The sequence below is a fragment of the Suricata suricatta genome, chromosome 17 (assembly GCF_006229205.1).
Source record: "Suricata suricatta isolate VVHF042 chromosome 17, meerkat_22Aug2017_6uvM2_HiC, whole genome shotgun sequence".
NCBI classification, from domain to species: Eukaryota; Metazoa; Chordata; class Mammalia; order Carnivora; family Herpestidae; genus Suricata; species Suricata suricatta.
This window is the reverse complement of record NC_043716.1, coordinates 22802801-22825381: the sequence shown is the minus strand read 5'-3', so window position 1 is coordinate 22825381 and position 22581 is coordinate 22802801. Positions and strand designations below refer to the sequence as shown.

The window sequence follows — 22581 nt, the reverse complement described above, 5'->3', positions numbered from 1 at the left end:
TGTCCATCCACTTTGCTACAAATGGCCAGATTCCATTCTTTCTCATTGCCATGTAGTATTCCATTGTATATATAAACCTCATCTTCTTGATCCATTCATCAGTTGATGTAAATTTAGGTTCTTTCCATGTTTTGACTATCGTTGAAAGTGCCACTATGAACACTGGGGTACATGTGTCCCTATGCATCAGCACTTCTGTATCCCTTGGGTCTATAGGGACCGCTGGGTCATAGGAGAGAGTTCTACTAATAGTTTTTTGATGAACCTCTACTCTTGTCTTCCAGAGCAGCCATACCAGTTTACATTCTCACCAACAGTGTAGGAGGGAGCCAGATTCTCCACATCCTCACCAGCATCTATAGTCTTGATTTGTTCATTTGAGCCACTCTGACTGGTGTGAAGTGGTATCTCAGTGTGGTTTTGATTTGTGTTTCCCTGATGATGAGTGACGCCCAGCATCGTTTCATGTGTCTGTTGGCCATCTGGATGTCCTCATTGGAGAAGTCTGTATTCACGCCTTCTGCCAATTTCTTCACAGGATTATTCATTTATCAGGTGTGGGGTTTGGTGAGTTTCTTGTAAATTTAGGATACTATCCCTTTGTCCAATATGTCATTTGCAACTATCATTTCCCATTCTGTCGGTTGCCTGTTAGTTTTCTTGATTGTTTCCTTTGCAGTACAGAGCTTTTTATCTTGATGAGGTCCCAATAGTTTACTTTGGTTCTTGATTCCCTTGCCTTTGGGGATGTGTTGAGTAGGAAACTGTTGCGGTTGAGGTGAAGGAGGCTGTTTCCGGCTTTCTTCTCTAGGGTTTTGATGGTTTCCTGTCTCATATTCAGGTCCTTCATCCATTTTGAGTTTATTTTTGTGTACAGTGTAAGAGAGTGGTCTATTTTCATTCTTCTGCATGTTGCTGTCCAGTTCTCCCAGCACCACCTGTTAAAGAGGCTGTCATTTTTCCATTGCAGACTCTTCCCTGCTTTGTCAAAGATTAATTGGCCATACATTTGTAGGTTCAGTTCTGGGCTCTCTATTCTATTCCACTGGTCTATGTGTCTGTTTTTGTGCCAGAACCATACTGTCTTGATGACAACAGCTTTGTAGTAAAGGCTAAAGTCCGGGATTGTGATGCCTCCCATTTTGGTTTTCTTCTTCAATATTAGTTTGGCTATTTGGGGTTTTTTGTGGTTCCATACAAATTTTAAGATAGTTTGTTCTAGCTTTCAGAAGAATGTTGGTGCAACTTTGATGGGGATTGCATTGACTATGTAGACTGCTTTGGGTAGTAATGACAATTTCATAATGTTTATTCTTACGATCCATGAGCATGGAATGTTTCTCCATTCCTTTGTGTCTTCTTTACTTTCTTTCATTAGTTTTCTATAGTTTTCATCATACAGGTCTTTTACATCTTTAGTTAGGTTTATTCCTAGGTATTTTATGGTTTTTTGTGCAACTGTGAATGGGATCAGTTTCTTGATTTCTCTTTCTGTTGCTTCATTATTGGTGTATAAAAATGCAACTGATTTATGTACGTTGATTTTGTATCCTGTGACTTTGCTGAATTCATGGATCAGCTCTAGAAGGCTTCTGGTGGAGCTGATCAGGTTTTCCATGTAGAATGTCATGTCATCTGAGAAAAGTGAAAGTTTGACTTCTTTGCTGATTCTGATGCCTTTTATTTCCTTTTGTTGTCTGCTGATGCGAGGACGTCCAGCACTATGTTAAACAACAGTGGTGAGAGTGGACACCCCTGTTGTGTTCCTGATCTCAGGGGGAAAGCTCTCAGTTTTTCCCCGTTGAGGATATTAGCTGTGGGCTTTTCATAAATGGCTTTTATGATGTTTAAGTAAGTTCCTTCTATCCCGACCTTCTTATGGGTTTTTATTAAGAAAGGATGCTGTATTTTGTCAAATGCTTTTTTGCATCTATCGACAGGATCATATGGTTTTTATCTTTTCTTTTGTTAATGTATCACATTGACTGATTTGCAAATATTGAACCAGCCCTGTAACCCAGGAATGAATCCCACTTGATCATGATGGATAATTCTTTTTATGTGCTGTTGAATTCGATTTGCTAGTATCTTGTTGAGTATTTTTGCATCTGTATTCATGAAGGATATTGGCCTGTTGTTCTTTTTGCTGGGTCTCTGTCTGGTTTGGGAATCAAAGTGATGCTGGCTTCACAGAATAAGTTTGGAAGTTTTCCTTCTATTTTTAGTTTTTGGAATAGCTTGAGAAGAATGGGTATTAACTCCACTTTAAATGTCTGGTAGAATTCCCCTGGGAAGCCATCTGACCCCAGGATCTTGTTCTTTGGGAGATTTTTGATAACTGATTCGATTTCTTCACTGGTTATGGTCTGTTCAGATTTTCTCTCTTCCCGTTTGAATTTTGGTAGTGCATGTGTGTTTAGGAATTTATCCATTTCTTCTAGATTGTCCAGTTTGTTGGCATATAATTTTTCATAGTAATCTCTGATGATTTCTATTTCTGAGGGATTGGTTGTAATAGATCCATTTTCATTCATGATTCCATCTACTTGGGTGTTCTCTTTTTATTCTGAGGAGCCTGGCTAGAGGTTTATCAATTTTGGTTTATTCTTTCAAAAAAACCAATTTTGGTTTCATTGATCTGTTCAACTGTTTTTTTGGACTCTATACTGTTTAGTTCTGCCCTGATCTTTATTGTTTCTCTTCTGCTAGGTTTGGAGTGCTCTTGCTGCTCCCCTTCTAGTTTTAGGTGCTCTGTTAGATTTTGAATTTGAGCTTTTTCTAGTTTGTTGAAATAGGCCTGAATTGCAATATACTTTCCTCTTAGGACTGCCTTTGCTACATCCCAGAGAGTTTGGATTGTTGTATTTCTGTTTTTGCTTGTTTCCATATATTTTTAAATTTCTTCTCTAATTGCCTGATTGGCCCAATCATTCTTTAGTAGGTTGGTTTTTAACCTCCCTGTTTTTGGAGGTTTTCCAGACTTTTTCCTGGGATTGATTTCAAGCTTCATAGCATTGTGATCTGAATGTGTGTATGGTATGATCATTTATATTTATGGAGGGCTGCTTTATGCCCTAGTACATGACCTATCTTGGAGAATGTGCCATGCACACTCGAGAAGAAAGTGTATTCCCTAGTTAGTTTCAGGATGCAGAGTTCTAAATATATCTATCAATTCCATCTGTTCCAATGTGTCATTCAGGTTCATTCTTTCTTTAGTGATTTTCTCTCTGGTTGACCTATCCATTGCTGTAAGTGGAGTATTAAAGTACCCTGTAATTAACACATTCTTATCCATAAGATTGTTTCTATTTGTGATTAAATGTTTCATTTGGGGTATAGATGTTTATAATTGTTAGCTCTTCCTGATGGAGAGACCCTGTAATTATTATATAATGTCCTTCATCTTTTGTTACTGCCTTTACTTTAAATCCAGTTTGTCCAATATAAGTATGGCTACTCTGGCTTTCTTTTGGCATCCAGTCGCATGGTAGATATTTCTCCATCCCCTTACTTTCAATCTGAAGGTGGCTTCAGGTCTAAAATGAGTCTCTTGTAGACACCAAATACATGGATTTTGTTTTTTTTATCCATTCTGCTACCCTGTGTCAATTGAATGGAGCATTCAGTCCACTTACATTCAGTGTTATTATTGGAAAATGTGGGTTTGGATTGATTGTGTTCTCTGTAGAGTTCATGTTTATAGTGGTGTCTCAGCAACATTTCCCTCATAGAGTCCCCCTTACAATTTCTTGTAGGGCTGGTTTGGTGGTGATGAATTCTCTCAATTTTTGTTTATTTGGGAATACCTTTATCTCTCCTTCTATTTTGAATGACAGGCTCGTTGGATAAAGAATTCTTGGTTTCCCTTTGTATGTTAGGGCCCTTTTATCTCTAGCTGCTTTCAGAATTCTCTCTTTATCATTATATTTTGCCAGGTTCATTATGATATGTCACGCAGAAGGTTGATTCATTTACGTCTTATGGGGGTTCTTTGCACCTCATGGTTTCAGTGTCTGTTTTTTTTCTCAAATTCAGGAAGTTCTCAGCTATAATTTGATCAAGCATCCCTTCAGGACCTTTTTCTCCTTCTTCTTCTTCAGGAATTCCTATGATGCAGATATTGTTCCTTTTGATTGTATTGCTCAGGTCTTGAATTCTCCTTTTGTGCTCCTGTATCAATTTCTCTTTTTCTTGGCTTCCTCTTTTGCTATAACTGTGTCTTCTAATTCACCCATGCTCCTCTCTGCCTCTTCAATCCATGCAGTGGCCATCTCCACGTTATTATGCACCTCATTTATAGCCTTTTTTAACTCATTGCAGCTATTTTGTAGGTCCCTAGTCTGTGTGTCAATGGCTTCCTTGATCCTTTTTTTTTCAAGTCCAGTGATTAATTTTATAACAATTGTTCTAAATTCTTGTTCAATTAGGTTGCTTAAATCTGTTTTGAGCAGTTCTGTGGCTGTGACTTCTTCCTGGAATTTCTTTAGAGGGGAGCTCTTTCATTTTATCATTTTGGCTAGCTTTCTGTCTCTTGTCAGTTTTAATAGCTTGTTATGCACTGTGCACCTGTTAGTACTGCTGTATTAAAAGATGCTCATTGACTGTCCAGGGCCTATCGTTTCAGGAAGTGTTTTTTTAATGGTGTCTTTTGGTTTCTCTTGTTATTCTGATTATTTTATTTCCCTCCTCAGTGATATCTGGGGCTCTTCAACATGTGTACTTTGGCTCATTTCTTGAGGTAGCCCTGAAAAGGAAAACAGACAAACACACAGGGAACAAAAGCATGCAAACGCACAGACAAATCAAACAAACAAGCAAACCAAAAGGGGAAAGGTAGAAAAGAAAAGGAAAGGAAAGAAAGAAAAAAAGGGGGGGAGGGGGACCGACACATCAAAAGACTGGACAGTCTAAAAGTGTATAACCAGTGAGGGGAGAGATAAAAATGAGATAAGGGAAAATATATCTGGATGGTGAGAGAAAAAAAAGAAGAAAAGGGGAAAGAGAAAAATAAGAGAGAAAGAGGAAAAAAGGGGTCCACTCTCCTGCGAGAGTGGGCATGGTTTGGTGTAGGTAGGTCTCAGGGGGCTGCTGTCCAAGGCCCCACTTTGGTGGTTGTGGGGAAAAGAATGGTGGTGCCCCAAACTCTGCTCAAACCAAATGTTGCAAGCTGCTTTTTTGAGTCTGATCTCTCTGTGCCAAGGCGAGCCAACCTGTACCTTCCAATCTCCGCTTCACTTCCAAATACTAGTCCTGGTAGCACTTTAATGCTACCACCGGAGTTCCTGCTCACACAGCTGGCCTCCCAGCCGGTTCGTGCAGGGGAGGGGGCATGGTCTGTCTCTCCTGGTGCCGCTGCGCCTGGAGATGAGATGCGCTCACTATGGCAGCGGGCCACCCAAACAGGGTGGCGCAGGGGAAGGGGGCGGGGGCTGTCTCTCCTGGTGCCTCTTGGAATAGGCACTGTTGCCGGAGCCCAAGGAAAGATTCGGCCAGCTAGATGGGACAGATTTCTCTCCCCGCGCCCAGCGGTGATATATGGGGTGACAATATCTCTTTCTGTCTAGGGGCGAGTTTTTATCTCTTCTCTAGGGACTGTTCTATGAGCATTTTCAGTCTCTCTTTCTCTTCCTCTTATCTTTCCGTCATACTAGGTGGTCTCCCTGTGTTGGTCTGGGCCTCCTTTCCCTCTGCACCTCCAGGGCCAGCCTTTTTTTTTTTTTTTTTTAATTTCCCTAATTCGCACTCATTCACTCAGACATCCTTGGGGTTGTCTTCTTTCTGGGGTCTGTATGTTCTCCACTTACTCTTTCATATCAGAGTATAGTCCCTTCAGTCTTTCTCAGTTTAATAGATACAGGCAGGCGAAGACTACAGCGCAGCGCTCCCTCCTTCTCTGCCATCTTGCCTCCTCTCCTCGCTCTCTCACTCAAAAATAAACATTAAAAAATAGGGGATGGGAAGAAACAAATATTACATGTATATACTTATATGTATTTATAATGTCTGGAAGGTTACAGAAGAAACTGGTAACATGGGTTCACTGCAGGGAAAAAACTAGGTGGCCAAAGAACCACCTAGGAAACTTTTCACTATCTACCTTTTTGTACCTTTTGAGCTTTGAACCATGTGAATATATTACTGATTATTAAAAATAAATAAAATTAAAACTTAAGAAAAGAGAAATGCTCCACTACAATCAACCCTCATCTACTCTTATCAACTGGGACTTCCTTTAGGGTACTAAAAGAAAAATAAGGTCACAGGTCATGGCTGAGTTCAGGGGAAATGGAAGGACATTGCCAAGGAGGGAAATATTATCTATCAAGAAAGACTTTTGACAACCGAAAAAGGGAGTGATAAAGCAAGTGAGGCAAGAGGTTTAATAACTGCTGACTCTGTGCAATGAATATAAAAAAGTTGTTTGTACTATTCATGCCACTCTTCTTTAAATCAAATTATTTCAAAATACAGGTTTAAAATTTTTTAAATGTTTTTTATTTATTTTTGAAAGACAGAGAGAGACATTGTGAGCAGGGGAGGGTCAGACAGAGAGAGGGAGACACAGAATCCGAAGCAGGCTCCAGGCGCTGAGCTAGCTGTCTGCACAGAGCCTGACGCAGGGCTCGAACCCATGAACTGTGAGATCATGACCTGAGCCAAAGCCGGACGCTCAACTGACTGAGCCACCCAGGCACCCACAAAATACAGGTTTTAAAAATAAATAAAAAATAACTAACATTAAGTAGGTAGAGGGAAGAGATTACTTATGTGTGCCACATTTGTACATTAGTAGGGAAACCATGTAACTAGATTAGAGATTGCATGTTGAGGAACATGAGATTGCATGTTGCAAAACTGAACTGGTAGAAAGGGGCCAAAGTATATAGGGAGTTGAAAGTCACACTGAAGGATTTAGATTTAATACACAAGGGTAATGTGAGCTGCTGAAGGTTTTAGTGCATGAAAGGAACACAATGAAAGATATTTATCGTTAAGACTTGAATAGCTGTGCAATCTCAGTTCAATTTTTAAAATTTTATTTCTCCTTTTCAGACACCTTAAAAGAAAGCTGATAGAAGTCTAATAACACAGAAGGAAATACAGTGCCTGTGATTAAAGTGCTTTAAAATGATTGGCCCCTTGGACCATTCCTCAAGGGACTCAAAGGCAGAGCTTAGTCTCCAGAGTCTGAGTAAGAAATTAGTTGAGCCCTATATAGTCTGATCCTCTACTTGAAAGACTCATGAGGTCATCTTGACTATCAGCCTCAATTATGAATTCCTGAAAGGTGTTGCAAATAATATATGAAATATTCAGGGTTCAATGCTAGTGGGAAACACCAGATTTTCTTCCCTGGGGTGGGTTGCAGAGATTTGATGCTTGTATGGGAAAGAATGCTTACTTTAGCTGGATTTGCTTTTAAAAAGCAACCCATTCTAACTTTGGATAAATTAATTTCCAAAATCTGCAGTTAGAGTCCCAAAATAATTTGCCATGAAAACTCTCACAACTTTTCTCGCCCTTGCCTCCATGGTCACTGAATAATAGGTAGCACTTACAAGCTGCCAGGGATAGAGAGAATAATAAATGGATTTTGAACCAGGACCACTGGTGAGCCTGCCTATGAGAAACAAAGCCTACCTTTCTAAGGAGTGAAGGAAGTTAGAGATGCTATTCCGTAGGCTCACATCTGCCACGTGGAGAGCCCCGCACACAACTCCCAACATGGTGTCAGGTCGCTCTGCCTAAAAGAAAGAAAAAGAGGGCAGGTCAAAGGCATAGTCACTTGGCTCCAGGGCCCCTCAATTTAAATCAGATCCAAATTTGCTGTGAAGAAAGAGCTAACACTGAGAATCTACAACCTTATTGTTCAACTGACATTTGAGATAAAAACACAATTTACTTTCAGAATTTGAATAGAGAACTTCAATTGATTAGAAATGAAAAACATCTTTCTCTATACTCTCCCTAAGATTTCCACTGAACCAATAAAAGAGCTCAAAAACAAGATTTTGTCATAAACAAATTCAAGGGGTGCCTCGGTGGTTTCACTGGTTAAGCATCCAACTCCTGATGTCAGCTCAGGTCATGATCTCCTAATTTGTGAGATGGAGCTCTGTGCTGACAATGCAGAGCCTGCTTGGGCTTCTCTCTCTCCCGCTCTCTCTCTCTTAAAATAGATCCATTCAAAAAGGTACAAGGATTTGGCTACTGACAATCTCAAAGAAAAATGGTATATAATCAAAATTTGGACCTTCAGATAATTTAGATGCAACTAATGATTCTATACAAAATCTTAGAATAGCCCAGTGACTCAGGAACAAAGGGTAATTGCTGATTTAAATGAGACCCCTCTCACCAGCACGTGGTAGACAGATGTAAAAGTGGGTAACTCTGAAGCAGACTTAACATCAAATGAGGACAGATGTATTTCAAACCCTGGATGCCTCTCTTCAAATATATTTTAGGAAATAATACTAGAACATATAAAATGACTGTGTAACACAAGCACAAGAACTTTATGATGCTGAAATTACACTGACTCCTAAATTTTTCCAAGTAGATCAACAATTATTTACATTAGAATCAAATAAATTTTTTCTAGTGACATGGACTGATTACACCATAACCCCATAAAAACCCAATCCTAAAAGCTGTATGGCAAGTAGGGAAATACACACCTGTACTTTTTCTGCTATCAGTCTGTCTAGCCAGCCAGTGTCAATTCTATTCAACTGAAAGCTCTCAGTCTCCAACAATTTGATGAGGTATTCAACTGTAGTTCTAAAGTCACCTCGAATAGATAGCTCCTTCAAAGCCACCACCATGTTTCTGGAAGAAGAACAGAAGCAGATGTTTCAGCAATGAGTGTTTCAGTGTTTTTCAATCATTTAAAAGAATGCTTTCAATTCTTTGGAGTCTTAGGAGGGAGGAGAGAGTGCCACAAAGAAATGACAGCATACATGTGAAGTGTGCTCATTCACGTGCATTCCAGACAAGATTCTGTAAGTCAGGAAACTTAGGAGTTCTGACTGATCTTACCATAAAAGCATCAGCAAATCACCTTTCATTATGTAGAGAACATAAAAAACTATGTGCAAACCACCCTCAGTTTTCACGTACTGGGTTTCCACCATTCCATTCATTTATTGCTGACTAACTAGGATTAGGGCATAATTCTCCCCTCCTTACACATTATTTATTTTATTAAAGTAGTTTTTACATATAATAAAATATACTTAAGTATACTGTTCAATACATTTTGACAAATGCCAATGCCTTCATGAGGTTTCAATACAATGAAACAACAGGCTGGGTACAGTCAGGTTAACAGCCTGACCCTGCATGTGAGAGTGTTTTTTAAGCTACATTTTAGACATCTATGGAAGGAATTGCTCATTACTTTTGTTACTTCCCAATTAGGTGCAAAATGATCTAATTTTAATCAAATTTCAAATACTGTGAGTTTTTTCCAGTACATTTCTGCCCAGTGACTATCTCGCAAAGGGCAGGCCCTTGCTTCAACAAATATTTAATTTGTTGTTAATTAGGTATCTCACAGACTCAAGACATATACTAGACTCATAAAGGAGAATATAGATACAATAACTGCTTTCAAAATATGCGGTAGAATATCACAAATTCTAGTAGAGATATAAGCAAAGTACTGGACTAGTTTTAAGAAGGGAGAAAATCCACCTCCCTATGCTTTCATGAGGAATGTGGAATCTGACATGGGATAAAAGTACAGGTGGAATTAGGGTTGTGATAGGAATATCATTCAAGTGGTCCAGGCATTCCTCAGCCTAACCCATTTTTGTTTCCCACCTCCTTCCTCCTCTCTATACCCTCTTGGGTTGGCTTATTCCTATATGCTTCTTAACTGTCTAGATGTTACTTCTTTCTGGGACACCTTCCTTGATCTCTCCAGACTAAGTTGACTCAACTACATGTTCCTATAACACATTTATGTAACTCCACTATTATTGACAGCACTTACTACACTGAATTTAATTGCTTATTGCCTGTCTTCTTGTGGATTGTAACATCCCATTAGAACAGAGACTCTATTTGGGTCCTCATTATATTGCCATCATCAACACATATATTTACTAACCACTATGTACAGGGGATAAAGCAGCAAGAAGACAAACATGGCCCTGTTCTCATGGTATTTAGATTACCGTCTATGGGAAATAATGCTAAAATGGGGACTGAGGCTATTCTGGAGAATAATAATATGAACACCAAGCTGAAAAATACAGATCCAATGTTATGCAGAAAGAAGAAACTAAACTGAGCTGAAGAATGAACTTTTGGCATGTTGTCAAGAAGCAAGGTTATTATAGAGACTATATTTTTAATATGCTAGAAGTTAGCTTTACCCTGTAGAGCAATGTACAGAACAGGTCAGGAGGTAAGGAGCAAAGGCTTCTGAACCCGAATAACAGACATGTACTATAGAAAATACTCAATGGTCTCTGTAATCAGGACTGTAAACCTAAATACCAATAGAGGCCACTCTGTGAATGCAAATGAGTGAGGCAGAATGGATGGGGGCTGGGTGAGAGAGTTCATGTTTCCTCTAAAAGCAGGCACACAAAGCTTGAGTTGACTTTGGCCAAGTGGAATGTAAAACCAGTGCTGTCATTATCATCCCATTTTTAAGAGAAGACAGAAATCTATGTATTTATTTCAATCTCCCAATTTTTAAATACTGGCAATTAAAAAAAAATTAACACTCTGCAAGCCAATCAAAACACATCTGTGGCTGTGACTAGTCAGAAAGCTACTACCAATTTTACAAGTTCTAGTGAAAGTTTTCTTCACTTTAGTAAAGCAGAATATGGCTGTGAAAGAAAAAGACATCTTTATAGCAGACAATTTTTCTGGTAGTGTTGCTTTAATTTAAAAAACTTTACTTATAGTTTTGAATAAATGGGAAGAACTGTAAAGGACAAAAAAAAGTTAAGAGTTCCCTACTTCTTATACATTATTTAAAAACCAGCATTATTAATAAATAGCTATTGACTACTCAGTCTATGGGTACAGTTCAAAGGACAAGAAAATGGTTATAAACACTTGGTTCAAGAAAATACACAATTAAAAAATAGAACTGGGGCACCTGGATGGCTCAGTCAGTTAAGTGTCTGACTTCAGCTCAGGTCATGATTTCACAGTTCGTGAGTTTGAGCCTTGCATCAGGCTCTGTGCTGATAGTGTGGAGTATGGAGCCTATTTCACATTCTGTGTCTCCATCTCTCTCTGCCCCTCCCCCACTCATGTTCTGTCTCTCTCTCTCAAAAATAAAAAAAAACATTAAAAAAAAGAACTAGTTCAATTTTGATAGATACTCTAAAATATCTGAAGTGTTAGAATTATCTCCTAGAGCCCTACTTTTTAGGAAAACAATTGCTTGTAATGCTTTTTAATGTTTAATTAACAAGACAAATGATAAATAAAAATTAATGTTTAATAGAATATTAACACTTATGACAAAGTAGTCATATGTGTATAAGCTGTGTGTATATTTCATCGCACACTGAAGTCTCATAAACAATGTGGATAATTCCCTTATATAGTTTTCACATAACAAGCAGTTTAACTTTATTATTTAAAGAAAAATTGGTAGGAGGTACACCTGGGTGGCTTAGTTGGTTAAGTATCAGACTTAGTCTCAGGTTATAATCTCCCAGTTCATTGATTTGAGCCCCATGCCAGGCTCTGTGCTGACTGTGGAAGCCTACATGGGATTCTCTTTCCCTCTGTCTCTCTCTGCCCCTCCCATACTCATGCTTTCTCCCCTTTTCAAAAATAAATGAATAAACTTTTTAAAAAAGTAATATATACATACATGTTTATTTTTAAAAAAATTTTTGAGAGAGAGAAAGAGCAGAGGAGGGCCAGAGGGAGAGAGAGAGAATCTTAAGCAGGTCCATGCTCAACGGCTGTGAGATCAAGACCTGGGCCAAAAATCAAGAGTCAGACCTTTAACCGACTGAGCCACCTAAGCACGCTTAACTCTATTCTTTAAAATGACTATAGGACATTTACATCCATACCTTTATTCTGATGACAAGCAGCAGATCCTACCTCTGATTTTATATGATGCCAAACTCTACCTCCCCCACCAAAACAATGTTTCTGTGGAAAAATATGTCTTTATAGCAATTAGTTTTATCAACTTATCAAAAATATTTGAAAGAATATTTGTAAAGACTCAGAACAAACGGAAAAACATCTGCCAAACACTGAATGATTTAACAAAACATGAACCCAAGTACAACTGAAGATATATTTCCTCCAAAACAGTATCAGTACTTTTGTAGCAATTTCCATTCCTATGCTCACACACTCACTGAAGATTAGAACAAATTTATTTTTAATGCAATCAAATGTTATTATACTCACGAAATTGCTTCCTCTCTGTTTTCTCCCCAGGAGAAGCAGTGACCGAACTGAGAATCAGCAAATTCATGAAGGCCCCCTGCAGCAGCAACACTGAAATAACCCCAAACGTTCTTATTGCTGCGGAAATTCAGTTCCTGAACTGTTCCCGAGCTGGGCTTAAAACCCTGTTAGAGGATGAAGAATATAAGAAACAATATTATATTTCCAAGGAAGAGAACATACATATAGTCACTGTTTGGGCTCTGTTTTAATCACACACAAAAGCAGAAGTGATGCACAAAAATCAGAAAGGCTTGAGAGCCGACATTCAGTGGTACCTGCCCAATGAGGACTCCATAATGACTAAAATTAAGACTAAACGGCCAATGGAACAGTGATCACTTATTTGTCTGCTCTGATGAGACCTCTATAAATTTCCCTCTCCAGAGGAAGCCACAGATATTTCAGAAGTAGACCTTCAGGTACCATATTAATATTAAAGTTCACAAGAAAAAAAAAGTAAAAACCTTTTAAGTGATGGGTTACCTCATCTGGATTTTCACTAGTGATCCGAGCAGCAATAACATGGCCCCTTGGGCAAGGAACATGAGCAGAATTTTCAAAATCAATGGGAGCATCACCCCAGGGAGATACGCCATACATCATACGAATATCCTTGATTCTGTACAGAGGGATCCCCATGGCAATCTGAAAGGAAACACATCACTCATTTTTTACAGTTACTTTCCTTAAAACATGGAGTTATCAGGTTATCTACAAGATTTTTCATTTTAGTAACCTCTACTACCTAAAATACTCAATTTCTATTATAGCCTGTATTCTACAATAATCAAATAAGTAACTCTAAGTTGTGTGTGTGTCTATTGCATTTCTCCATTAAAAGAACAGAATTAAAACATATATGAGAAGAGTCCATGTAAGTGGCTATCCAAGTGAAGTTCAGACAGCCAAAAAGTCCTAATGGTTTCATAATTATTTCATAATTATTCCCACAAACCATTGGAGAAAGTAAATAAATCTTTAGTCTTTAATGGGAACCCAGAAGGCATTCCCAATGTAGGCAAATATATTAGATACAAATAATAGCATACCTGACCATTAGCCATTAATTACTGCTTCCATAACATTTTCTTTTCCTCGACTGAGTGGAGGAAACATTGACAGCTAGGACTTTAAACATTATAAAAATAAAGTGCTGCCATAGTATTGCCAGAAGAAACTACAACCACCACTCTGATGTGGAACCGCTTTAATATAGAACACATGTAAAAAGGAGTAGTGGACAATTACAAAGGTTTTTTACAATTAAAATAATCATATAAGCATAATATTTTTTAAGTTTCTTTCTAAAATATGATAGTTTTTATCAGATGTGTCTGGTTAAAAAATATGATACTATTACTAGATTTGTACCCCATCAGGAAAGCCAACCCATACATCACAACCATATAGCACGAGACGAATATTAGATGAGACTCAGATAGACAGTGCTTTTCCTTATCAGACACCAGGTTAAACCAGTTTCTCAGGCATCTCTGATATTCGGAGCTTCTCTGGGCAACTCTCTGAGTCAAGCTCAGGGTGACTCACCTGGAGCTGTGCTGCAGGGAGGTTGACATCAGCTACCATCTCTGTACAAGGGTGCTCCACCTGTAGCCGAGGGTTCAGTTCCAGAAAGTAGAAGCTTCCATCCTGGCTGTAGAGGTATTCAACAGTCCCTGCACTCACATAACCAACCATTTTGGCAAGTTTCACCGCACACTCAAAGAAGAAAGATAAGTCAACATAAATGTCTCACCTTGATCAGCTGGTGGACCTCTAATACAGCCTCTCCCTGATTCAAATATCCACTGTTTACAAGAGCCATAAAAGGCCTTTAGCCACATTAAGAGTAAATTTTACTCTCTGATTATTACATAAGGTTCCTAGATGTGGGTAACAAACTCAATCCAGAGCTGGGGGAAAACTATTTTTCACCTGGCATCATAGGCAACCTCACCCTATCAGTTTAAGCGTATGCAGGCCAACAAAACACTATGGCAGACTATTCAGTGGGCCCTGGTTTTTAGTATTCCTGGTAATCTTGCTAGAAAACATAACTGCTCAGCTAGAGACTATACTTTTCAACCTCTCTTTAGCTAGTGATTCAGTTTTGACATACATAGTGTCAGCATTAGTGAGTAATACACATAAGCCCTGAATCAGGTTTTGGAAATGAAACACTTGTCCTCTATTCCTAATTTTCCCCCTTCTGTGGATTAGAATGTAATCACAATAGTTCAAGCCAGTTTCCACCATGCAGAGAACACACTAAGAATGGCAGAACAAAACAGACAGAACCTGAATTGCAAGATGGCCTCAGGAAGCAGAATCGTCCTACTAACCCTGGAGATCTTAACTCAGATTATGAGAGGGAAGGAAAAATAAACTTCTATCTCATCTAGGTCACTGTATTTTTTGAATCTCTTTTTTAAACAGCTTACCCTGTATACTAATCAATACAGAAATTATAAAATTCAGGGTAAGATGCTATTATTTAAAAAAATTAAAACATGGGAATGCTACCTTGGCAAGAGTAGTGGGTAGCAAGGAATAAATACTGCAGACTGAAAAGGTTGTGTTCTCATTGTTAGGCATAACAAAATATTTGATAAATTGTCTTCTACAATAACTTGGAACACTGACAACACACAACTCTAAGAAAAATAGTTAAAAGTCAGAATCTGAAAAAAACCAACGACTTTTGTATCCCAAAACCAGGTTAGATTCTCAACCTGAAGTAACCCAGTATCAAAGACGCACTAATAGAGGAAAAGTTACTATCTCTAGAAATCTTCGGGTGTGGTTGCTCTTACCTGAAGCTGATTGGAAGCAAATAGTCCAGAAACTGAATTTTGAAGGAATTGTATTTCTAAACATACCACAAACCTGGCCTTGAAAAGCCTTGACTGATAACTCGAGTAATATTTGCACCAGCTCTATGCCAAAGAAGGCATAGTCTTCAAAGGCCAATCACAGAGAAAACTCAATGAGGAAGAACTTTGCAAGGAACATAGCCAGGAACTTCAGGGGTGATGGATAAGGGACTTATTGCCAGAGCGCAGAACCAGAGGCAGCCAGGGGGCCAACTGAGGTATTACTCTAAGACATGGCAGGAAATCATCACAATTCCTGCCTAGAAGAATTTGATAACTGCTATGGACCAATGATTATTGTATATTTTTCATCTTCTTTTTTCCAAATGGGACTTAACCTGTTCATATTCCATCACTGTGTATTGGGTATATGCTAGAGGGAAGAATAAGGGGTATATAACTTGTATTTTAGGTCACTGGCCCATGAAAAATCACATGAAAGTTTAATGGAGAGAATTGAATATTACCTAGAGATCCTGGACTCTGGACTGAATGTAGTAATGGGAATGGATGGGACTTTGGGCTTATTTTGTTGGGGAAAGACTAACTATGTTCTAAGAATGAGAAAAAGCGTACGAAAAGATAATGTGTAGCCAGACGAGCAGACTGAGGCAGATTATTAAATTCTCCCTAGTGATTTTTCTTTGTGTCATTTAGTAATAGAATCTCCTGAATTTCAGCTCAGTATATGACCACGGAGTAAGTGACCACAATTCCTGACACCCCCTACAGGTAGGTGTTTTTGTGTAACTGAATTTTGCCCAGTGAAATATGAACAAAATATGGGTAACTTCTGGATCACATTTTTACATACCCGTCCTCCAAGTCCTTTCTCTCCCCCTCCCATAGCTACAATATGAACATAATCTTGTGAGAAAGCTTTAATCATGAAGATAATGACACCCTAGGGCAAAGGTTGGCAAGCATTCTCATTAAAGGACCAAACAGTAATTATTTTCAGCTTTGTGGGCTATAACATAAATAAATTAATGTGGCTGTGATCTAATAAATTTTTATTTACCAAAAAAGTTAACAGGCTATGGGGCGTCTGGTTGGCTCAGTTGTTTAAGTGTCTGACTCCTGATTTTGGCTCAGGTCATGATCTTACAGTTCACGGGACTGAGCCTCACATCTAGCTCTCTGCAGCCCCCCCCCCCCAGCTTGTTCTCGTTCTCTCCCTCTCCTCCCACTCCTGCCTCTCTCTCAAAATAAGTAAGCATAAAAAAAACGTTGGCAGGTTGACTTGGCTTACAAGCTATAGAATGTTCAACCCTTTAATATTGTACGACACAGCAGTAAGGCTGGGTCCCTGGTACCAACTCATCTCTCAACAATGGTGAGAGAGAGAAAGACAACTTATACCATGTTTAAGCCACTGTATTTTGGGGGCACCTGGGTGGTTCAGTCGGTCAAGCATCAGACTCTTGATTTCAGAATGAGATTTCAGAGTTGTGAGATTCAGTTTAGGATTCTCTCTCTCCCTCTGCCCCTACCTGCCCCCTATCTCTCTCTCTCTCTCTGAAACAAACAAAAAAAGGCCACTGTACTTTGAAAGCCCCTTTATTATAGCAGTTAAAGAATGATTCTTAATAAATTCACATACATGTAGGAATTAAACTACCAAAACAGATGACCATATATTTAGCTTGTTTGGAATTCAGGAGAAAAGAAATGGAAAATATATTTCCAATAAGATGAAGACTCACTCACTATTCCAGAAAAGACCATGTTCACACCCCTAAACTACAACTGTTTCCAAAGGACCTTGCAAGACTGCTGAGAATTCTTTTCTATACAAAAACATAGAACATATAAACTTTAAAGATGCTCAGAGGACCTTTTAAGAGATAACAGATCTGAATAAAGACATCTGAAGACTCAATGATAATCAACTACAAAATGGAACTACCTGCTTATCATGAGCTTGTTTTAAAAAAAGTAAGATTAAAAATCCCCAAACATTTCTCTTTTTTACCCCAGTACACTGATTTTTATCAAAAGTGTTAACTAATTTAGAGCCAGAAATGTTTAGAGGGAGAAGAGAAGGATTATTTTTCCTTTAGGAAAAGGATATAATCTTATCAATTATCTAGAACCACTTGGAATTCCACAATTCTCAGATTGGTATATGAATTGAAGGAATAGTAGTTCTGTGAAAGAAAGCAAAAATTACAGCTTTTCATATACATACCTGTTCCATATGTTCAAATACTGCTGGAGTAGCAATAGCAGCCGGTGCTTCTTCAATAATCTTCTGATGCCTGCGCTGTACAGAGCAGTCACGACCAAACAGAGAGATAGCATTGCCATACTGATCTGCTAAGATCTGTACTTCCAGATGACGGGATTGTTTGGCTAGTCTCATCACAAATATAGGAGATCCAGGGACTTCAGTTTGAACCTAAATTAGAAGAGGAAATAAAACAAAGTACTTAAGTGGTAAGCGCTTCAATTCCGACAGGCAGGTGCCTAGAAGTGTCAGGGATCATGTTAATTAGCAAGAATACAAAAATGAATAAAATATAGTTCACGCCCTCACCTATTATTAAGATGTTGCATTCTTAATTATATAACCAATAGTAATAAAAGACTATGAAACATGAACATCCATCCAATGTGTTACAAAAGTGAAAAACAAAATAGTTTGAAAAGACACACACACAAATCCCACAAAAGGGTAAAATACTGCCATCAACTCCAGACAGCCAAACGCACAACTGGCTCCAGACTAGATGCTCCTTGGTTCACATCACTTCACAGAGGGTGTCGTAGTTGAAGGATTTTGATCTTCAGTTTTGAAGCATAATGCCACTAGATTCAGAATTCTACACTGGTGGTTAACTTCTTTCAGCACTTTAAAGATAATTCAATGTTTTCTGGCTTCCACTGGTTTCTACTGAGATGTCCACTATCAATCATTACTCCTCTGAAAGTAATCTTTTTCCAGCTGCTTTATTTTCTCTTTTTCTCTCCCTCTTTTTTTAGGTAGGGGTTGAGGTAGCAGATTTACTCTGATAATCTTAGATGTGGTTTTCTCTGTATTTGTGCTGTGGGGCTCATAGTACTTTTTAATCTGTGCTTGGTAACTTTTATATAACTTCAGGATAATTCTTAGCCATTATCTCTTCATATATATTTTCTGCTCCATAATTTCTTCAAATATTCCTTCTGTTCCATTCTCTCTCATTTCTGAGATTCAAAGTGGATGATATTAGATCATCTCACTGTATCCCATTTGTCATTTAGGCTGTTTTGCTATGTAGCAAGTCACCCCAAAAATCAGGGGGTTACTTAGGGCAGCAGCCATTTTATTTGCTCATGATACTGTCCTCATCTGTGCAGTTGTTCTTCTGCTCTTGCCTGGAGTCACTCATGTGCATATTGTCATCTGGCAGTTCGGTCGAGTGGGGCTGAATGGTCTCACTCAAATGTTGGGTGACTTGTGGTGACTGTTGGCAAGTAGGTCGAGAGAGCCTCGACTGGAACAGCTCATCTCTATAGCATGTGGCCTCTCATTCTCCAATGTGCTAGATCAGGCTTCTTCAATGCAGTGTTCCAAGATGGTGAGTGCAGAAGCTGCAAGGCTTCACAAGCCCTAGGCTCTAGAACTTACACAACACCACTTTTGCCACATCCTAATGGTTTAAGCAAGCCACAGGGCCAGCTAAGACTCAAGGGGTGGGAAAAGAGATGCCACCTCTTGATGAGAGGAAAGGCAATCACATTGCAAAAGGATATACATACAAGGATGGGAGGAGTTATTGCGGCCATCTCTGCAAACAATCTACTATGGTCCGCCCTCTGGCCACAATAATTCATAGACCTCCCACATGCAAAATAGACTCACCCCCTCCCAAGACCCCCAAAGTCATCCAATCATGGCATCAGGCTTGACGTCCATTTTCTCGTGAATCATGTCCAGATGCGACTAAGACTCCTTGGGTGCAGATCCTCAGGTACAGTTTCTCTTGGTCCAAGGATCTGGGGAACTAAAAAGACAAGTTATCTGCCCCAACACCCCCAGTATTTAATGATGAGATGGGGAAAGGATAACTGTGAAAGACATCCTGTTCAAAGAGAGGATGGGAAGTACATGGTGGTCACTGCAGCAGAGCAACTCTGAAGTCCAGATGGATACATAGCAGGTTCCATTACTCTAGGGGCAGGGAAATTTTTCAGGGTCTCGTTCTGCTCCCTGGAAGTGATTTTCCTAATCCATGGCTCATGACTCCACTGCTCTTAGCTATGTCCTCTGGGCTCCTGGCTCTGCTCTCTGACAAATCTCTTTTTATTAGATGTTTAGAGCTTAATAGCTTTCTCAGTCTGCTTCCTGTTTGTAGGAAATTGAAGACTCAGAAGCCTCTTTGAAGTTTGAACTACCTCTGTCCCTTTTAAGCCCTTTGGTGTAATCGTCAATACAAATCTATTGAAAACTTTGTAGGTTTCCTACGAATCACACTGGGGGATTTACTCTTTGCCCCAGAAGATACATCTATAATTTTCTGCACAGATGTCTCTATACTTTGGGTATATCAGGCTGCTGTAGGATAACACCTTTAAGGTTCTTTGAAGCTCTTTCCTTTTAGCTGAGAGGGTAATCTATCAGCTTACCCTCTGTCTTAAATATCTCCAAGGCCTTAAAGGGTCTCACAGGTATTCTTGACTTGGCCTTTATCCTGAGGTCACTTTTTACTTTGAGGATCTATTTGCCAGGTAGAGAGACTGGGAATGAAAAAAAGTTTTGTTTTCAAACTCTAACAAGTTTGAAACACCTTCTTTAGCTCATCTCTCTCTTATTATTCCTTAGCATAAGTAACCAAATGGATTCAAGATACTTTCAACACTTCATCTAGAGATTTCCTTAACTAGGTCCATGAGTTCATTAAATACATTCTCTCTCTTCCAAGTTACCTCAGACAATTGTTCCATCATTACAGAACATATGCTACCTTAGACAGGACCCTACTAACAATTCTCTCACTGCCTATCCACCACTCCTCCAGCTTTCATTAACAATCTCCACCATTTCTCCAGCCTCCACCTATGAGCCAGTCTAAAAACCAATGCCATATATTTTACTCTGTTAGGGCAGCATCACACCTTTAGGTATCAGTTTCTGCGGCAGTTACTCATTGATCCCATACAAACCACCAAAAATTTAGTAACAAAACACTGACCATTTTATTTTGTTTACAGCAATTGAATGGGGCTCAGTTGGGTATTTCTGCTGATCTGGGTCAGGAGCTACTAATCATGTAGCTGTAGTCATCTGACAATTTAACTGGGGTTGGATGGCCTAACAGGGTCTCACATTCATGACTCAAATGTGGTGCTGTCAGCACATAGGTCTAGAAGTCTCAGCTGGGACAACTCATCTCTAGCCTCAAAAGGCTAGACTCAGCTCTTCACTTACCAGTCTGAGGCTCAATTCAAGAAAGAAAGGGCAGAAACGACAAGACCAGTTGAGGTTTAGGCCTCAGAACTTATACGGCGTTTGTTACATTCTCTTTGTTAAAATAAGTCACAAGGCCAGACAAAACTCAGGGAGTGGGAAAAAGACTCTCTTTCTTGATGAGAGGAGAGGCAAAAATCATATTATACAGGGGTGTGTGTATAAATATAGAGAAATTATCTCTTACATATCCTTTTCTGTATTTTTCGTCCTTCTGTCTCTTCATGCTTCAGTCTGGATTTTCTTCTGAACTATATTACAGTCATTAATTCTCTCTTCAACAGCATCTAATATGCTATTAAACTCCTCTACCTACTTAATTTTAGTTATTGTCTTTTCAGTTCTAGAATTTGTTTCTTCTTTATAGTTTCCAGTTTTCTGATAAAATTCTCAATCTTGTCTATAATTTCCTTGAAAACATTAAGTATAATTACTATAACATTCTTGTCTGATAGATCCATTATCTAAACTCTCTGTGGGGTCTGTTTATACTGACTTTCATTTCTCTTGATTTTTCAGTCATGTAATTTGATATGCCTGCTTACTTTTAAATGGCTATTTAATATCACTATTGAAAAAGAAATAGAAATAATTTGAGATTCTGGATGTTATTATATTTTTTCTTTTTTTTAAGTTTTTAATGTTTTTAATTTATTTTTGAAAGACAGAGAGCACGAGCAGGGAAGGGTCAGAGAGAGAGAGAGACACAGAATCTGAAGACAGGCTCCAGGCTCTGAGCTAGCTGTCAGCACAGAGCCCGATGTGGGGCTCGAATCCACGAACTGTGAGATTATGACCTGAGCCGATGTCAGATGCTTAACCAAGTGAGCCACCCAGGCATACCTATATTTGCTTCTTTCTGGTGGTTAGTGATACCAGCAATTCTGGAACTCCTTGCTTGAATCAAAGGTTGAATATTTTGAAGCTGAGATTTAATGCCTGTGAGTATAGTTTTTACTCCTGAGGTATAGTTCCTTCAAAATCCCAATCTAAAATGTGGACAAGTTTCCCAGGGTACCCTCCTTAGAAAACCCTGAAGTCTAAGTTTTGTCCTTTTAGTCTTATAAAACTGTTGAAAACCCCAATCATCTTTTCAATTGCTTCTTCTCAAACCAAAAGATATCGCTAGAGAAAAAGTGGCCATAAGTGCCACCTCTCTGGTTTCCTTCTTCTCCTATATCTTAGCCCCTTAATTCTTTACTGTCATGAAAGGTTTCTAAAGCCTTGAAATACATTTGTAAAAAAATTTTGTCCAGCTTTTCTAGTTTGTTCTCAATGGGAGGATTTGTTTGTTATTTGGTTAATCATTATTCGAACTAAAGGGCTTTCACATAAGACCTCATAATCTTAGTGGTTTTTTTTAAATTTTTTTAAATGTTTTTATTTATTTTTGATAGAGAGAGAGACAGAGCATGCGAGGGGGAGGGGCAGAGAGAGAAGGAGACACAGAACCGGAAGCAGGCTCCAGGCTCTGAGCTAGCTGTCAGCACAGAGCCTGACGTGGGGCTCAAAACCACAAACGTGAGATCTGACCTGAGCCGAAGTCGGAGGCTTAGCCGACGAGCCACCCAGGCGCCCTGTAATCTTAGTGTTCTATTTGATCCCATGGAAATAAGTAGTTTTGAAATACCTTCAGGTGTTATACTTTTAAAAATTAACATGGGGGACTCCTGGGTGGCTCAGTTGGTTAAGCCTCCGACTTCGGCTCAGGTCAGATCTCACGTTCGTGGGTTCAAGCCCCACGTTGGGCTCTGTGCTGACAGCTAGCGCAGAGCCCGGAGCGTGCTTCAGATTCTGTAT

General features: G+C 39.0%; 1 protein-coding gene across 5 annotated transcripts in view; it reads right to left on the bottom strand.

Moving 5' to 3' along the window:
* The window catches only part of ACACA (acetyl-CoA carboxylase alpha), a 279134-nt gene that overhangs the window by 158163 nt on the left and 98390 nt on the right, over positions 1-22581 (bottom strand). For all 5 annotated transcript variants that reach the window (XM_029929349.1, XM_029929353.1, XM_029929351.1 and 2 more), the window contains 6 exons: positions 17521-17730; positions 14005-14175; positions 12940-13101; positions 12415-12578; positions 8685-8835; positions 7645-7748 (listed from right to left, as the gene is read on the bottom strand). In XM_029929349.1, the coding sequence (XP_029785209.1) occupies positions 7645-7748; positions 8685-8835; positions 12415-12578; positions 12940-13101; positions 14005-14175; positions 17521-17730 (962 nt within the window). The remainder of the gene's footprint in view (positions 1-7644; positions 7749-8684; positions 8836-12414; positions 12579-12939; positions 13102-14004; positions 14176-17520; positions 17731-22581) is intronic.